This window comes from Podarcis bocagei (assembly GCF_964188305.1).
Source record: "Podarcis bocagei genome assembly, chromosome: 7".
Taxonomy (NCBI): domain Eukaryota; kingdom Metazoa; phylum Chordata; class Lepidosauria; order Squamata; family Lacertidae; genus Podarcis; species Podarcis bocagei.
The window spans coordinates 3,127,915-3,146,136 of NC_138132.1; the positions used below are offsets into that span (position 1 = coordinate 3,127,915).

The 18,222-nt window shown below is 49.2% G+C and overlaps 1 protein-coding gene and 1 long non-coding RNA gene across 3 annotated transcripts in view; both read left to right on the forward strand.

The window, feature by feature from the left end:
- Nucleotides 1-14,644, forward strand: part of LRFN1 (leucine rich repeat and fibronectin type III domain containing 1) — a 158,394-nt gene extending 143,750 nt beyond the window's left edge. For both annotated transcript variants that reach the window (XM_081200295.1, XM_081200294.1), the window contains exon 3: nucleotides 12,421-14,644. In XM_081200295.1, coding sequence (XP_081056421.1) covers nucleotides 12,421-13,297 — 877 coding nt within the window. In that variant the 3' untranslated portion in view covers nucleotides 13,298-14,644. The remainder of the gene's footprint in view (nucleotides 1-12,420) is intronic.
- LOC308590682 lies at nucleotides 8,043-8,776 on the forward strand. The gene is made up of 2 exons (XR_014009871.1): nucleotides 8,043-8,500; nucleotides 8,666-8,776. It is a non-coding gene; the product is annotated as an uncharacterized lncRNA (long non-coding RNA).
- Nucleotides 14,645-18,222: the final 3,578 nt, after the last annotated feature.

The following is an 18,222-nucleotide window of genomic DNA, read 5'->3' on the forward strand; positions in this document are numbered from 1 at the left end:
ATTTCCTTCAGAATGGAGAGGTTTGATCCTCTTGCAGTCCATGGGACTCTCAAGAGTCTCCTCCAGCACCAGAATTCAAAAGCATCCATTCTTCGGCCATCAGCCTTCTTTGTGGTCCAGCTCTCACTTCCATACATCACTACTGGGGAAACCAGAGCTTGAACTATACAGACCTTTGTCGGCAAGGTGATGTCTTTGCCTTTTAAGATGCTGTCTAGGTTTGTCATTGCTCTGCAAATATAAGGGTCTGCATTTAAATATAAGGCTTTGCCTTAAATGCATACAGTGGTACCTTGGTTCTCAAATGCAGGCATAGGCAAACACCGGCCCTCCAGATGTTTTGAGACTACAATTCCCATCATCAGCTAGGGATCATGGGAGTAGTAGGCCAAAACATCTGGAGGGCCGCAGGTTGGGGATGCCTGCCACAGAGAGTGAGGTTGGTGAGAGTGCTGCTGATAACCCCAAGGTTGCAGGTTCGATCCCTGTAAGGGACAGCTGTATATTCCTTTTTTTCTTTTCTTTGGATTTATTGTTTCATTAAATTGCGAAACAGCTTACAAACAATAAATAACGACAACAGAAAGGAATGCAACAGAATGCAACAATGCAACGTAAATCACATAAAATAGAATAGTTAAGAAAGTAAGCAATTTAAAATTACCAGTGAAACAATCAGAATCTATGAACCGCGGTGAACCAAACAACTAAAAAGATAAGCTAACCAGCCCAAGAACAACAAAAGTCCTATTGTAGGATTCACAGAGTACAACAATATTCATAAATTAGGAACTAACGAAATAGCAACCCAAAAATAAGCTAAGCAGCCCTGCATTCGCACACTCCCCACTCCTTTGACTCGCAATCTTAATCTCATTTGTTCTGTTCATTCAGAGACACATGCACATTCCTGCATTTCAGGGGGTTGGTCTAGATGACCCTCGGGTTCCCTTCCAACTCTACAGCTCCATGATTCTACGATTTTGCATGCAGAGCAGGTGCTCCACCACTGACGCACCAGCATGTTCCCCTCCATTTGCCTCCCCAAGGAGATTCCCCGCTTTGACACCCTCCCCTTCCAGAGATCCGACGATCCTGCACATCTTATCTCCTCCACTCCTGCCACCTTGCAGCCATCTCTCCCGAAGGGGAGACCAGGAGAGGTGGAACAGCTGCTCATACTGGGATTCCCTGCCAGGAATTGTCACAAAGCCAGCAATAAGATTAAAGCAGAGTTCAGGCGCAGAGGCAAGAAAGTAGCCATGAAAGAAGCCTCAAAGACTTTCTCCTTCTGTGCTCAGCATGGCAGCACTAGAATCAGAGAACTGAGGGTCATCTATTCCAACCCCCTGCAAGGTGGGAATCTTTCACCCAATGCAGGGATTGAACCCATAACCTTTAGATTTTTCCTCTTCTTTGGCGATCCCTCATAGCCAACTAAGATTGTCTTCCATAAACACGGCCTTAACAGTGACTGTGGAGGCCAATTCTGGACCCACACATCCTTCCACAGTGGGGACATTGGTTTCCGGGCAGGAGTTGATCACGGTGTGGATTTGCCAAGCATGCCTTCCTCTTAGCACATTTCTCCCTTGCGTCCTGAGTTCGAGTGTCTTCAAAGCCCAGGACACCTTTGATCAAGGCTGTTCTCCAACTGGAGCGCTTGCAGGCCAGTGTTTCCCAATTGTTGGTGTTTATACTACATTTTTTAGACTTGCCTTGAGACAGTCTTTAAACCTCTTTTGTTGACCACCAGCATTACGCTTTCCATTTTTAAGTTGGGAATAGAGTAGTTGCTTTGGAAGATGATCATCAGGCATCCGCACAACATGACCAGTCCAAAGAAGTTGATGTTGAAGAATCATTGCTTCAACACAGGTGATCTTTGCTTTCTCCAGTACAGTGGTATTAGTTCTCCTGTCTTCCCAAGTGATGTGTAAAATTTTCCGGAGACACAATTGATGGAATCTTTTGAGAAGTCGGAGATGGTGTTTATAAGTGGTTCATGTTTCACAAGCATATATTAAGGTTGGTAGTACAGTAGTTTTGTAAACAAGCATTTTGGTTTCCCTGCAAATGTCCCGGTCCTCAAACACTCTGCCCTTCAATTGGGAGAAATCCAAACTTGCAGAGCTCAGGCGATGCTGGATTTTGGCATCAGTGTCGCCCCTTGTGGAAAGATAACTGCCCAGGTAGGAGAAATGATTGACATTTTCCAGCGTTGCACCATTGAGTTGGATTTAGGAGGATCGAACCTGCAACCTTGGCACGATTAGCCAACTGAGCTATCCAGTTGTCTAGAACCGGGGGAGGGCTGTGGCTCAGTGGTTAGAGCCCCTGCCTTGCTCACCCAAAGTCCCAGGATCAATCCCCAGCAGCACAGACTCGTAGAAGGCACCCGAAACATAATCTGGTCCAACTCCCTGCAAGGCAGAAGTCACCATTCCAGGTAAGCCAGGTAGAGAGCCCTGCTTGAAATCCCATAGAGACTCCATCGGTCCATGTAGACAGTACTGAGCTGGATAGACCGATGGACCGACTTTGCTATAAGGTCCTAGGTTCACAGTAAATCATCCTTCTATTCAGAATTGAGATTTTAGTGCATTTTTAGGGGGAGTGCAAGCCTACGGTCCCAGGTGTCATTTCTGGCTGTTTGCCGGCTGTTCTGTTGGAAATTGTAGCTGCGGTGGCTAAGTAGAACCTCCTTGGATAGGCGCAGTGCACCTCAGAGTGCCAGATATTGGTGACAAACTTCAGGAAAGGGCTGTCGCCTTCAGGAGCAGCTTGTAGGCATCTCAGAGGCATTGAGGGGGGCACTTTCCAGAAACAGCATCCTGCCTGGATTTTATGTTCAGCTGAGCTGTTGGCTGTGTCTGGATGTCACAGCAAACCAGTCTTCGCCAACTTGGGGCATATTGCCCAGTCAGCTGCACCCATGGTTTATCAGCCGCCTTTGATACAATCGACCATAACATCCTTCTGGACCGTCTAGAGGAGCTGGGAGTTGGGGGCACTGTCATACATTGGTTCCACTCCTTTCTTCTGGGCCGTGTCCAGAAAGTGGTGTTGGGGGATGAGTGTTCAGACCCTTGGGCCCTCACTTGTGGGGTGCTTCAGGGTTCCATCCTCTCGCCCATGCTTTTCAACATCTACATGAAGCCACTGGGAGAGATCATCAGGGGGTTTGGGCTGGGTGTCCACCAATATGCAGATAATACCCAGCTCTACCTCTCTTTCAAATCAGAACCAGTGAAGGCAGTGAAGGTCCTGTGTGAGTGCCTGGAGGTGGTTGGAGGATAGATGGCGGCTAATGGATTGAGGTTGAATCCTGACAAGACAGAAGTACTATTCTTGGGGGACTGGAGACGGGCAGGTGTGGGGGATTCCCTGGTCCTGAATGGGGTAACTGTGCCCCTGAAGGACCAGGTGCGTAGCCTGGGAGTCATTTTGGACTCACAGCTGTCCATGGAGGTGGAGGTCAATTTTGTATCCAGGGTAGCTGTTTCCCAGCTCCATCTGGTACGCAGGATGAGACCCTCCCTGCCCGCGGAATGTCTCGCCAGAGTGGTCCATGCTCTAGTTATCTCCCGCTTGGACTACTGCAATGCGCTGTATGTGGGGCTACCTTTGAAGGTGACCCGGAAACTACAACTAATCCAGAATGCGGCAGCTAGACTGGTGACTGGGAGCAGCCGCGAGACCACATAACACCAATCCTGAAAGACCTACATTGGCTCCTAGGACGTTTCCGAGCACAATTAAAAGTGTTGGTGCTGACCTTGAAAGCCCTAAACGGCCTCGGCCCAGTTTGCACCACTCTGGCAAGACAGTCTATGGGCAGGGAGGGTCTCATCCTGCGTACCAGATGGAGCTGGTAAACAGCTGCCCTGGACACAGAATGGACCTGCACCACCGACAGAAACCACAGGTAGCCTTCTCCTCCCAGAATTTGTCCAATCCTCTCGGAGGCAGTTTCCCAAGGACATGGGGAAGAAGCTTGCCCCTTCTCTCCCGATGATTAATTCACCCGTTTCAGAGGCGCCATGTTCCGGCAGTGGGAGACAGATGTGGAGACCCAGCGAGACCCTGGTGTGGAGGCCCAGATACCTTGTTTCTTTGAAGGCTGACGCCGGCTAATCCTTTCCGCTGGCAGAATGATGGATCCTGCTCTCTCCCCTCCCCGGCCGGATCAATCCATCTTCCCGCCAGGTCGCGTGGGCCACGTGCGATCTGTGTGTCGTTCCCCCCCCAACATATCCTCTCCCCCTCCCTCCTGTCTTTCCCACCCCCAGAAAATTGCAGCTGTTGGCGACACGGTTCTATAATTCTTGGCTAATTGCCTGCAGCTCCTCAGGCCTCTCCATCACTCGCTTCTGCTAATAAATGGGAACTAATCGAGTGCTCTGCAGAAGTGCGGCACTTCAGCAGTCCGTGGACCACTTTGCAAGCCCCCCCCTCCCCGCCTCTCCCGCCCAGATCCTCTGCATCTCTTGCCTGCCAGGGTGCACAGGAAGGTGCTGAGCATCTGTCTTCTCCTGCCCCACCTCTGTTTTATTTCACTTTATTTTTGCTTTATTTATTTGGTTGTGTGTTTTTTTTTCAAATTACAGCTTTACAATCACATATCCAACATACTGGTGGGACGCGGGTGGCCCTGTGGGTTAAACCACAGAGCCTAGGACTTGCCGATCAGAAGGTCGGCGGTTCGAATCCCCACAACAGGGTGAGCTCCCGTTGCTCGGTCCCTGCTCCTGCCCACCTAGCAGTTCAAAAGCACGTCAAAGTGCAGGTAGATAAATAGAATCATAGAATCATAGAATCATAGAATCATAGAGTTGGAAGAGACCACAAGGGCCATCGAGTCCAACCCCCTGCCAAGCAGGAAACACCATCAGAGCACTCCTGACATATGGTTGTCAAGCCTCTGCTTAAAGACCTCCAAAGTAGGAGACTCCACCACACTCCTTGGCAGCAAATTCCACTGTCGAACAGCTCTTACTGTCAGGAAGTTCTTCCTAATGTTTAGGTGGAATCTTCTTTCTTGTAGTTTGGATCCATTGCTCCGTGTCCGCTTCTCTGGAGCAGCAGAAAACAACCTTTCTCCCTCCTCTATGTGACATCCTTTTATATATTTGAACATGGCTATCATATCACCCCTTAACCTCCTCTTCTCCAGGCTAAACATGCCCAGCTCCCTTAGCCGTTCCTCATAAGGCATCGTTTCCAGGCCTTTGACCATTTTGGTTGCCCTCCTCTGGACACGTTCCAGTTTGTCAGTGTCCTTCTTGAATTGTGGTGCCCAGAACTGGACACAGTACTCCAGGTGTGGTCTGACCAGAGCAGAATACAGTACCGCTCCGGCGGGAAGGTAAACGGCGTTTCCGTGCGCTGCTCTGGTTCGCCAGAAGCGGCTTAGTCATGCTGGCCACATGACCCGGAAGCTGTACGCCGGCTCCCTCGGCCAATAAAGCGAGATGAGCGCCGCAACCCCAGAGTCGGTCACGACTGGACCTAATGGTCAGGAGTCCCTTTACCTTTACCTTATCCAACATACATTATCATCACCATCACCACCATCATCACCATCATTATTATTATTGTTATTATTTTGATTTCTATACTGCCCTATACCCAAAGGTCTCAGGGCAGTTCACCTAAAATATCAAATACAGTTGAACCTCGGGTTACAGCCACTTCAAGTTGCGTTTTCCGTGTTACGGACCGCCGAAACCTGGAAGTACCGGAATGGGTTACTTCCGGGTTTCGGCGGTCGCACATGCGTTAAATTGCGCTTTGCACATGCGCAGAAGCACCGAATCGCAACCCGTGCATGAGCAAACGTGCAGACGCAGTTTGTGAATGTGCATCCCACACGGATCACATTCGCAACCCAAGCGTCCACTGTACATAAAATCAAAACAAAACCAGCAACCCAATAATAATATAAACCCCCCCACCCCCCACCCCCCAAAGAGCCACCATTTTTAAAAAGGGTATAGGATGTAGATCAAGACAGGAAAAGGCCTGGTTGAAGAAGAACGTTTTTGCCTGGCGCCTAAAAGTGTATAGTGAAGGTGCCAGGTGAACTTCCCTGGGGAGAGCGTTCCGCAGACAGGGAGCCACTGCAGAAAAGGCCCTGTTCTCGTTTTGACGCCCTCTCGCAGAGGAGGCACATGAAGAACATAAAAACAAGATTAAAGGAATCTCATGGACTTCCCCCCTCCCCTTTGTGGTCATTTCCTCCTGCATCTTTTATAATAATCCAAATCTTTTACATCTCCATTATATCCACAATTCAACATTAAATTACAAGTGTTATTCCAATCCTACTAACAATTTTAACTGTTTACAATGGTTTTTGAGATAATTTCCCCCAATATTTATTAAAATTTTGGACTTCCTGATTTCTGATTCTTCCGGTCATTTTTGCCATTACGGCATAATCCATCAAAGTCATCTTCTATTCTTCTCTGGTCGGGACTTTATCTTCTTTCCATCTCTGGGCCATTCACGCAGCCGTGGTTGCATACATAAATAAACTTTTCTGCTCCCTTGGGATTTCGGCACCTAAAATTCCTAAAAGAAAGGTTTCGTGGGGGTTTTTAAAGAAAAAGTTATTTTAAACATTTTTTTCCAATTCATTATATATCATTTCCCAACTCCGTTTTAAGTAAAGATGCCAGGTAGGGATAGAATCATGGAATTGTCGAGTTGGAAGGGCATTTAGTCCAACCCGCTGCAATGCCGGAATCTCAGCTAAAACATCCCTGGCAGGTGAGAAGCCAACCTCTGCATTAAAACTTCCAAGGATGGAGAGTTCACAAGCTCCCAAGAGAGACCATTCCACTGTCGAAGAGCTCTTATTGTCAGAAAGTTCTTCCTGACATTCAGTCAGAATCTCCTTTGGTGCAATGTGAAGCCATTGGTTCAGGTCTTCTGGGCTCAGAGTGGCTGGAGCAAGCCAGTAAGAAGGGAGCAAGGATTCTTCAACATCAACTTCGCTGGACTGGTCATGTTGTGCGGATGCCTGATGATCGTCTTCCAAAGCAACTCCTCTACTCCGAACTTAAAAATGGAAAGTGTAATGCTGGTGGTCAACAAAAGAGGTTTAAAAACCGTCTCAATGCAAATCTTTAAAATCTCCAGTTCTGGGCACCACAGTTCAAGAAGGACACTGACAAACTGGAACGTGTCCAGAGGAGGGCAACCAAAATGGTCAAAGGCCTGGAAACGATGCCTTATGAGGAACGGCTAAGGGAGCTGGGCATGTTTAACCTGGAGAAGAGGAGGTTAAGGGGTGATATGATAGCCATGTTCAAAGATATAAAAGGATGTCACATAGAGGAGGGAGAAAGGTTGTTTTCTGCTGCTCCAGAGAAGCGGACACGGAGCAATGGATCCAAACTACAAGAAAGAAGATTCCACCTAAACATTAGGAAGAACTTCCTGACAGTAAGAGCTGTTTGACAGTGGAATTTGCTGCCAAGGAGTGTGGTGGAGTCTCCTACTTTGGAGGTCTTTAAGCAGAGGCTTGACAACCATATGTCAGGAGTGCTCTGATGGTGTTTCCTGCTTGGCAGGGGGTTGGACTCGATGGCCCTTGTGGTCTCTTCCAACTCTATCATTCTATGATTCTATGAAATGTAGTATAAGCACCAACAATTGGGAAACATTGGCCTGCGAGCGCTCCAGTTGGAGAACAGCCTTCACCAAAGGTGTCATGGGATTTGAAGACACTCGTACTCAGGACGCAAGGGAGAAACGTGCTAAGAGGAAGGCACGTTTGGCAAATCCACACCGTGATCAACTCCCACCCGGAAACCAATGTCCCCACTGTGGAAGGACGTGTGGATCCAGAATTGGCCTCCACAGTCACTTACAGACTCACTGTTAAGATCGTGTTCATGAAAAACAATCTTACTCAGATATGAGTGATCGCCAAAGAAAAAGAATATATGATGATGATGGTGATGATGATTCAGAGAAGCAGAAACAAACCTCTTCCATCTTCCATGTGACTTCAGATATTTTTGTTGTTTAGTCGTTTAGTCGTGTCCGACTCTTCGTGACCCCATGGACCAGAACACGCCAGGCACCCCTGTCCTCCACTACCTCCCGCAGTTTGGTCAAACCCATGCTGGTAACCTCGAAAACACTATCCAACCATCTTGTCCTCTGTCGCCCCCTTCTCCTTGTGCCCTCCATCTTTCCCAGCATCAGTGTCTTCTCCAGGGAGTCTTTTCTTCTCATGAGGTGGCCAAAGTACTGGAGCCTCAGCTTCACGATCTGTCCTTCCAGTGAGCACTCAGGGCTGATTTCCTTAAGAATGGATGCGTTTGATCTTCTTGCAGTCCATGGGACTCTCAAGAGTCTTCTCCAGCACCATAATTCAAAAGCATCAATTCTTCGGCGATCAGCCTTCTTTATGGTCCAGCTCTCACTTCCATACATCACTACTGGGAAAACCATGGCTTTAACTATACGGACCTTTGTTGGCAAGGTGACATCTCTACTTCTCAAGATGCTGTCTAGGCCTGTCATTGCCCTTCTCCCAAGAAGCAGGCGTCTTTTAATTTCGTGGCTGCTGTCACCATCTGCAGTGATCATGGAGCCCAAGAAAGTAAAATCTCTCACTACCTCCATTTCTTCCCCTTCTATTTGCCAGGAGGTGATGGGACCAGTGGCCATGATCTTCGTTTTTTTGATGTTGAGCTTCAGACCATATTTTGCGCTCTCCTCTTTCACCCTCATTAAAAGGTTCTTTAATTCCTCCTCACTTTCTGCCATCAAGGTTGTGTCATCTGCATATCTGAGGTTGTTGATATTTCTTCCAGCAATCTTAATTCCAGCTTGGGATGCATCCAGCCCAGCCTTTCGCATTATGTATTCTGCATATAAATTAAATAAGCAGGGAGACAAAATACAGCCTTGTCGTACTCCTTTCCCAATTTTGAACCAATCAGTTGTTCCATATCCAGTTCTAACTGTAGCTTCTTGTCCCACATAGAGATTTCTCAGGAGACAGATGAGGTGATCAGGCACTCCCATTTCTTTAAGAACTTGCCATAGTTTGCTGTGGTCGACACAGTCAAAGGCTTTTGCATAGTCAATGAAGCAGAAGTAGATGTCTTTCTGGAACTCTCTAGCTTTCTCCATAATCCAGCGCATGTTTGCAATTTGGTCTCTGGTTCCTCTGCCTCTTCTAAATCCAGCTTGCACTTCTGGGAGTTCTCGATCCACATACTGCTTGAGCCTTCCTTGTAGAATTTTAAGCATAACCTTGCTAGCGTGTGAAATGAGTGCAATTGTGCGGTAGTTGGAGCATTCTTTGGCACTGCCCTTCTTTGGGATTGGGATGTAGACTGATCTTCTCCAATCTTCTGGCCACTGCTGAGTTTTCCAAATTTGCTGGCATATTGAGTGTAGCACCTTAACAGCATCATCTTTTAAAATTTTAAATAGTTCAGCTGGAATACCATCACTTCCACTGGCCTTGTTATTTGCAGTGCTTTCTAAGGCCCATTTGACTTCACTTTCCAGGATGTCTGGCTCAAGGTCAGCAGCCACACTACCTGGGGTGTACGAGACATCCATATCTTCCTGGTATAATTCCTCTGTGTATTCTTGCCACCTCTTCTTGATGTCTTCTGCTTCTGTTAGGTCCTTACCACTTTTGTCCTTTATTATGGTAATCTTTGTACGAAATGTTCCTTTCATATCTCCAATTTTCTTGAACAGATCTCTGGTTCTTCCCATTCTGTTGTTTTCCTCTATTTGTTTGCATTGCTCGTTTAAGAAGGCCTTCTTGTCTCTCCTTGCTATTCTTTGGAAATCTGCATTCAATTTCCTGTATCTTTCACTATCTCCCTCGCATTTTGCTTGCCTTCTCTCCTCCGCTATTTGTAAGGCCTCGTTGGACAGCCACTTTGCTTTCTTGCATTTCCTTTTCATTGGGATGGTTTTCGTTGCTGCCTCCTGTACAATGTTACGAGCCTCCATCCATAGTTCTTCAGGCACTCTGTCTACCAAATCTAAATCCTTAAACCTGTTCCTCACTTCCACTGTGTATTCATAAGGGATTTGACTTAGATTGTATCTTACCGGCCCAGTGGTTTTTCCTACTTTCTTCAGTTTAAGCTTGAATTTTGCTATAAGAAGCTGATGATCTGAGCCACAGTCAGCTCCAGGTCTTGTTTTTGCTGACTGTATAGAGCTTCTCCATCTTTGGCTGCAGAGAATATAATCAATCTGATTTCGATGCTGCCCATCTGGTGATGTCCATGTGTAGAGTCGTCTCTTGTGTTGTTGGAAAAGCGTGTTTGTGATGACCAGCTTGTTCTCTTGACAGAACTCTATTAGCCTTTGCCCTGCTTCGTTTTGATTTCCAAGGCCAAACTTGCCAGTTGTTCCTTTTATCTCTTGCCTCCCTACTTTAGCATTCCAATCCCCTATAATGAGAAGAACATCCTTCTTTGGTGTCACTTCTATAAGGTGTTGTAAGTCTTCATAGAATTGGTCAATTTCAGTTTCTTCAGCACCAGTGGTTGGTGCATACACTTGGATTACTGTGATGTTAAAAGGTCTGCCTTGGATTCGTATCGAGATCATTCTATCATTTTTGAGATTGCATCCCAGTACAGCTTTCGCCACTCTTTTGTTGACTATGAGGGCCACTCCATTTCTTTTACAGGTTTCTTGCCCACAGTAGTAGATGTGATGGTCATCCGAACTGAATTCACCCATTCCCGTCCATTTTAGTTCACTGATGCCCAGGATGTCAATATTTATTCTTGCCATCTCATTTTTGACCACCTCCAACTTACCCAGGTTCATGGTTCTTACATTCCAGGTTCCTATGCAATATTTTTCTTTACAGCATTGGACTTTCCTTTCGCTTCCAGGCATATCCGCAACTGAGCGTCCTTTCGGCTTTGGCCCAGCCGCTTCATCAGCTCTGGATCTACTTGTACTTGCCCTCCGCTCTTCCCCAGTAGCATGTTGGACGCCTTCCGACCTGAGGGGCTCATCTTCCAGCGTCATAACTTTTATATGCCTGTTGTATTTGTCCATGTTGTTTTCTTGGCAAGGATACTGGAGTGGTTTGCCGGTTCCTCCTCCAGGTGGATCACGTTTGGTCCAAACTCTCCACTATGACCTGTTCATCTTGTGTGCCCTGCTTGGCGTAGTTCATAGCTTCTCTGAGTTCTTCAAGCCCCTTCGCCACGGCAAGGCAGTGATCCATGAAGGGGACTTCAGATATTAGAGGATGGCTATCCTATCTCCTCTCAGTTTCCTCTTTTCCAGGCTAAACATGCCCAACTCCTTCAACCGTTCCTCATATGGCTTGGTTTCCAGACCCTTGATCATTTTGGTCACCCTCCTCTGCCATCTCCCAGTATAAAATGGGCTGTCATGTGAAAGATGGAACAAGCTTGTGTTCTCCTCTGGAGGGTAGGACTCGAACCCACGGCATCAAGTTACAAGAAAGGAGATTCCGAATAAACATTACTTTCTGACAGTAAGAGCTGTTCAACAGCGGAATGGCCTCCCTTGGGATGTGGTAGACTCTCCTTGCAGATTTTTAAGCAGTGGTTGGATGGCCATCTACAATGGATGCTTGAGTTGAGATTCCTGCATTGCAGCGGCTTGGACTAGATGACCCCTGGGTCCCTTCCAACTCTACAATTCTATGATTTTGTGAAAGTTACATCATCATAATAATAATAATAATAATAATAATAATAATAATAAATTATAATAATAAATTTTTATTTACACCCCACCCTTTCCGGTTCAAAAACCGGGCTCAGGGCGGCTAACAACAAATTTAAAACACTTAATTATAAAGACATCATATAATACAATGTGAAAACATGAATGACAATAAAATTCAAAAATCAATTCAATAATCCCCAGGGCTAGCTGGCTGAATTGGTCCTACTTGGGCCAGCGAGGAGGTCAGGGGAGAATTAGCTGTGGGGTCTCAGAGCAGGTGATCTTCATAAAAGGGGAGGGGGAGGGAAGAGAAGGGAAGGGAAGGGAAATAAAAGATCAGGCTGAATTCAAATTAAAGGCCAGGGGGAATAGCTCTGTCTTACAGGCCAGGCGGAAGGAGGTTAAATTCTGCAGGGCCCTGGTCTCATGGGACAGAGCATTCCACCAGGTTGGAGCCATCACTGAGAAGGCCCTGGCCCTGGTGGAGGATAGTCTGACTTCCTTAGGGCCCGGGACCTCTAAACTGTGGTTATTCATGGACCTTAATGTCCTCTGCGGGGCAGACCAGGAGAGGCGGTCCCATAAATACGAGGGCCCTAAGCCATGCAAGAATGAGGCCCGTGAGAGAGGAAGGGGTGGCTGGGTGCTGTTTCTAACCCTCAATTTGTTTGATCCCAATGTCTCCTTCTCTCCTCGCCCCCCCAGGATGATCCCCTCGTCCAGCAAGACCTTCCTGGTGAATGACTTGGCGGCCGGCCGGGACTACGACCTTTGTGTCCTGGCCGTCTACGACGACGGGGTGACGTCCCTGACGGCCACCCGGGTGGTGGGCTGCGTCCAGTTCACCACGGAGGGCGAGGCCACCCAGTGCCACTCGCTTCACACCCAGTTCCTGGGGGGCACCATGATCATCATCATCGGGGGCATCATCGTGGCCTCCGTCCTGGTCTTCATCATCATCCTCATGATCCGGTACAAAGTCTACAGCGGGCAGGAGGAGCAGAAGAAAGCCAAAGTCAGCAACGTCTACTCGCAGACCAACGGGAACCAGCCTCACGCCCACCCCCTTCCCCGCTCGTCCTCCAAGGACAAATACGAGACTCTCCAAGAAGTGGCCTCCAAGGAGCCTCCTCTGAGGGGGGACGTTGCAAGAGAGGCGCCCAGCCGCCAAGACGTTGCCTTGACGGAGCTGGACAGCCGAGGAGGCTCCAAGATGACCACCAGCCTCCATACGGTGGCCATCTTGTCTTCTGACGAAGGGCAGGCAGAAGGTGCCCTGAGGGGCTCGACGGTTTCATTGTGCTTGGTCAAGGACGCCGGGTCGGGGCCGCCGTTGCGGGCCAAGATGGGCGGCGGTGGCAGCGGTTTGGTGGGGTTCCCCGCGCGCGAGTTGTCCAGGACTCACCATCACCGCCACTCCTTCGACGGGGACTACTCGCTGTTCCAGAGCCACAGCTACCCGCGTCGGGCACGGACAAAGCGACACATGTCCACCTCGCAGTTGAACTCGGACGAGGACCCCCTGAGCCACAGGAGGGTCACTTTTAGCAGCACAGAATGGATGCTCGAAAGCACAGTCTGAAAAGCGGGGGGCGGGCGGCGGGGAGGGGGGACGGACGGAGGGACGGAGGGAGGGACTTGCCGGACGCACAACTCGTTGGGGGCAGAGCAACCAAGGAAGGGAGGCAGGGAAGGTGGCCAGGGGGAGAGAGAGAGAGATGCAGGCCGAAATATTCATGGGGGGCAAGGGGCGGATCCGGCCCGCCCCCCCCTTTGCCCCCCAACCTCTTCCGCAATCGACCGCTCGTTTCCAGAATCTCCTGCGGCGGTGCCTTAACCGAGCCACAAAGAGAGAGAGAGAGAGAGAGATTGAGAAGGGAAACTGGACCATGTTTTTTTCGCTGAAAGGGGGAGAAAGTTCAGTTTCCCGGAAAGAGGGTGTTGGGAGAGAGAGAGATGGGGGGGCTGTGGATGGTTTTAGGGGTGCCAGTGCTCAAGAGCGTTGGGAAAGGGGGAGGGGGGTTGGGGGGTGGCGGGAGGCCAAGGAAAGACACATATGCACAGATGACACGAAAAACTAAACAAAGATCCTTTTCTTTCTTTTTTTCCCCTTTCCTCCTCTTTATGCATTAATAACTGTTCCAATAAAAAAAAAGGAGAGAATTGGGGGGGAATTATTTCAGGAGAGAACTGAGCATAAGACCACAGAAAAACTACTACCGGGGTGGTGGTCCGACTTAAGGGAAGGGAGGGGTGGGGGGGTCCCCCTTCCCATTTGCTGCACACCCCACCCCACCCCCAGGACCCACGGAGACAATATTCGGTTACTATATTTATTGTATCTGGCTGGTCTAGATAAAAAGAAATTCTGTGTTTGGTGTGTTCATTCATCAGAAAAGTCATTTGAACTCGTCGACCGACACCTCCCCCCCCCCGATTTCCCTGCCTTCGCCCACATTTCTGCCAGCCCACCCCTCCCTCCCCACTCGCCCAAAATCTATGGTCCTCCATTTCACCTGCCCCACTTCCAACATTGATGACACCCAGACCCCCCTTTCCTTTTTCCTTAAAACCTTTGAAATCGACCCTGTTCCCACCCCCATTTAAAGTCATGCAAGACCGCTCCCTCCCTTCTCCCCTGCAACCCCCCCCCCAAAATGCCCTCTTCTAACTTCTACCCAAACCATGACTCTCTTATTTCTTTTCAAGGTCAAACCCCCCAAAAAAACGTTTGAGTGTTGATGAACACAAGTTTTTACATTAAAAACCTGTGCCTGCCACACCCGGCCATCGCCCTGACCTCTTTGTCCCGTCCCCCCCCCCTCGCCATCATCCATTCCCCGCCCTCCCAGTTCTCCCAGTGCCATCCAGCTCCTCTTCCTCCATCACAGGGTGTGGCTGCTTTTTCGGAGGTGATTAAATCTTTTGTGTGTGAACTGCAGCCCAGTCTGGTTTATGTTATTCCTGGGGTGGGGGGGACAGGATATGGACTTGGGGGTGGGGGGTTGGAAGTGGTGGCAAACAGGTCCAAGGACACCCAGGGAAAGGCTGCGTTCGATTTCAATCTAATGCATTTTGCCAGAATTGTAGAACTGTAGAGATGAACGAGACCCCAGGGGGTCATGTAGTCCAACCCCCTGCAATGCAGGAATCTGGGCCCAAGAATCCCTGGCACTCCCTGGCACCCAACCTCTTGTTTCAAAGCCTGCAATGAAGCAAAGCATCACCTCCCCAGGTCTTCTGTTCCACTGTCAAATAGCTCTCATAGTTGGAAACTTTTTTCTTGATACAGTGGTACCTTGGTTGTTGAACTCAATCCGGGAGTCCGTTTGACTCCTGGAGCCGTTTGAAAACCAAGGTGTTGTTGTAAACAAAAATTGTCCTTTTCCCTTATGGGGTATCCAAGAGCCCATATAGAGTCCTTATGTAGGTTCCCTATTGGTAGGAGAAAATAACAAAGGCCAACCTGAGAATATTGAGAAGCAAAGCAGCTAGTAAGCCTGGTCTTTATTGAACTGTTGCAACAGGGTCCTCACTCCCCACACACAGGAGAGAGGAGGGACCCAGAAAAATGGCGCAAGGCCTTATATAGACTTTTGAAATTGCCACCCTGTAGATCAAGACCACCCCTAGATACATCATACCTACATCACAGAAAAGGCGGTCTAAAACAAAAATTTGAATGTTGTTTTTCCTGTTTGCCAGATTATCTGATTGCCTTTCCTGATAGTCTGTCGCCAATTAAAATGCTGATTACTCAATTCCTGAGACAATGGGAAGCCTCCCTGCCCCTGCCCCTCCCTCCTTGCAGGGAAAACATTTGGTCAGTTGGGGAATTAAAATGGTTTCAGGTCGGTCTTCCTGTGCTGAACTATGTACATGCTTAGTTGGTACACTTATGAACATTACCATATATCTAAGACCTCAAAATTCCTATCATAGCGTGGCTTCCTGTTGTCTTTGTCCATGGAGTTTTCTTGGCAGGGATACTGGAGTGGCTTGCCGGTTCCTGCTCCAGGTGGATCACATTTGGTCAAAACTCTCCACTATGACCTGTCCATCTTGGGTGGCCCTGCACGGCATAGCTCATAGCTTCTCTGAGTTATTCAAGCCCCTTCGCCACGGCAAGGCAGGTGATCCATGAAGGGGATAGATCAAACCTCTCCATTGTGAAGGAAATCAGCCCTGAGTGCTCACTGGAAGGACAGATCGTGAAGCTGAGGCTCCAAGACTTTGGCCACCTCAGGAGAAGAGAAGACTCCCTGGAACAGACCCTGATGTTGGGGAAGATGGAGGGCACAAGGAGAAGGGGACGACAGAGGAGGAGATGGTGGGACAGTGTTCTCAAAGCTATGAACATGAGTCTGACCAAACTGCGGGAGGCAGTGGAAGACAGGAGTGCCTGGCGTGCTCTGGTCCAGGGGGTCACGAAGAGGCAAACACGACTAAACGACAACAAAGCATGGCTTCCAATTGGCTGCAGGAGCTTCCTGCACTCAATTGGAAGCAGCGTCGGACGTTCGGCTTCCAAAAAACATTCGCAAACTGGAACACTTGCGGTGTTCAGGAGCCGATTTGTTCGGGAGCCAAGCCGTTTGACAACCAAGGTACAACTGTATTAGCAGGCATCTCCGTTCTTGCAGATTGAATCCACTGGCTCACGTCCTCCCCTTCAGAGTCAATTAAAGATGGCTCTCATATCTCCTGTCAATCTCCTCTTCTCCAGGCTAAACAGACCCAGCTCCCTCAACCGTTCCTCACAAGGCTTGGCTTCCAGACTCTCCTCTGCGCACCTTCCAGCCTGGCACTATCCTTCTTTGACTGCGGTGCCCAGATGATGTGCCCAGTTCACAGTGTACATTTTCTGGGCTTTTAGAGTGGCATACAATGTAATAAAAATAAAAAAATAATGTATTATTTATACCCCTCCCATCTGTCTGAGTTTCCCTAGCCACTCTGGGCGGCTCCCAATCGAGTGTTAAAAACAGTACAGCGTTAAATATTAAAAACTTCCCTGAACAGGGCTGCCTTCAGATGTCTTTTAAAGATAGGATAGCTGCTTATTTCCTTGACATCTGAAGGAATGTTCCACAGGGAGGGCGCCACTACCGAGAAGGCCCTCTGCCTGGTTCCCTGTAACTTGGCTTCTCACAGTGAGGGAACCGCCAGAAGGCCCTCGGAGCTGGATCTCAGTGTCCGGGCTGAACGATGGGGGTGGAGACGCTCCTTCGGGTATACAGGACCGAGGCCATTTAGGGCTTTCAAGGTCAGCACCAACACTTTGAATTGTGCTCGGAAACGTACTGGGAGCCAATGTAGGACTTTCAAGTCTTGGCGTAGGACTTTCAAGTCTTGGCGGCTTTTCCCAGTCCCCAGTCTAGCTGCCGCATTCTGGATTAGTTGTAGTTTCCGGGTCACCTTCAAAGGTAGCCCCACGTAGAGCGCATTGCAGTAGTCCAAGTGAGAGATAACTAGAGCATGCACCACTCTGGTGAGACAGTCCGCGAGCAGGTAGGGTCTCAGCCTGCGTACCAGATGGAGCTGCCCTGGACCCAGAATGGACCTGCGCCTCCATGGACAGCTGTGAGTCCAAAATGACTCCCAGGCTGCGCACCTGGTCCTTCAGGGGCACAGTTACTCCATTCAGGACCAGGGAGTCCTCCACATCCACCCGCCCCCTGTCCCCCACAAACAGTACTTCTGTCTTGTCAGGATCCAACCTGTACTGTTGGATATGCAGAGGAAACCTACCACCAGCGGCGTAGCGTGAGTTGTCAGCACCCGGGGCAACGCAAGTAATTTGCGCCCCCTAACCCGGGGCAAGGCACGTAATTTGCGCCCCCCCTAACCCCTAACCTGCGAGTTGCCGCTGGCGCTGCTGCCCAAACGACGCCGCTTGCCCGGAGGAGGAAGGGGGCAGAGAGGCGAGGAAAATGCAATGGCCCAGCAGCTGCAGCAGCACCAGCGGAGGCGGGGCTGTGAGGAGGGGCTGCCTGGCGCGTCCTCCGCGGCGAGCACTGAGAGCCGCTGCCTGCCGGGCGCCTTCAGCCGGGCGCCGCGAGACATGCGGCTCTGCTACAGCCTGCGCCCGAGGCTCTTCGGCGACTCCAGAGGCAGCGAGCGCGCCCCCCCAGATGTTGCGCCCGGTGCGACCTGCCCCCTTGCACCCCCCACGCTACGCCACTGCCTACCACACACACATCCAAAATTTAAATGCCACAAATTTGCCTATTATTGGCAAATGCAGTCTTATGTTATGTGATGCCAGAAGATAAATCACCTTCCTTTTAACTGATTCGTCGGCTGAAATCAATCTGCGCGTTGCCAGGCCTCAATTGAGGAGGCTTTCTAAAGGAAGCTACATGTAATTTTGTCTGAAAGAAGCTCCCATCATTCTTAGGCCAACCAGGGATATATATTTATTTCATTCCCTCTTAGGAATAGCACACCAGAGCCAAAGATCCCTTTCAAGTTCCAGCCCAGCTAATGAAAATCGAAGCCTAACCC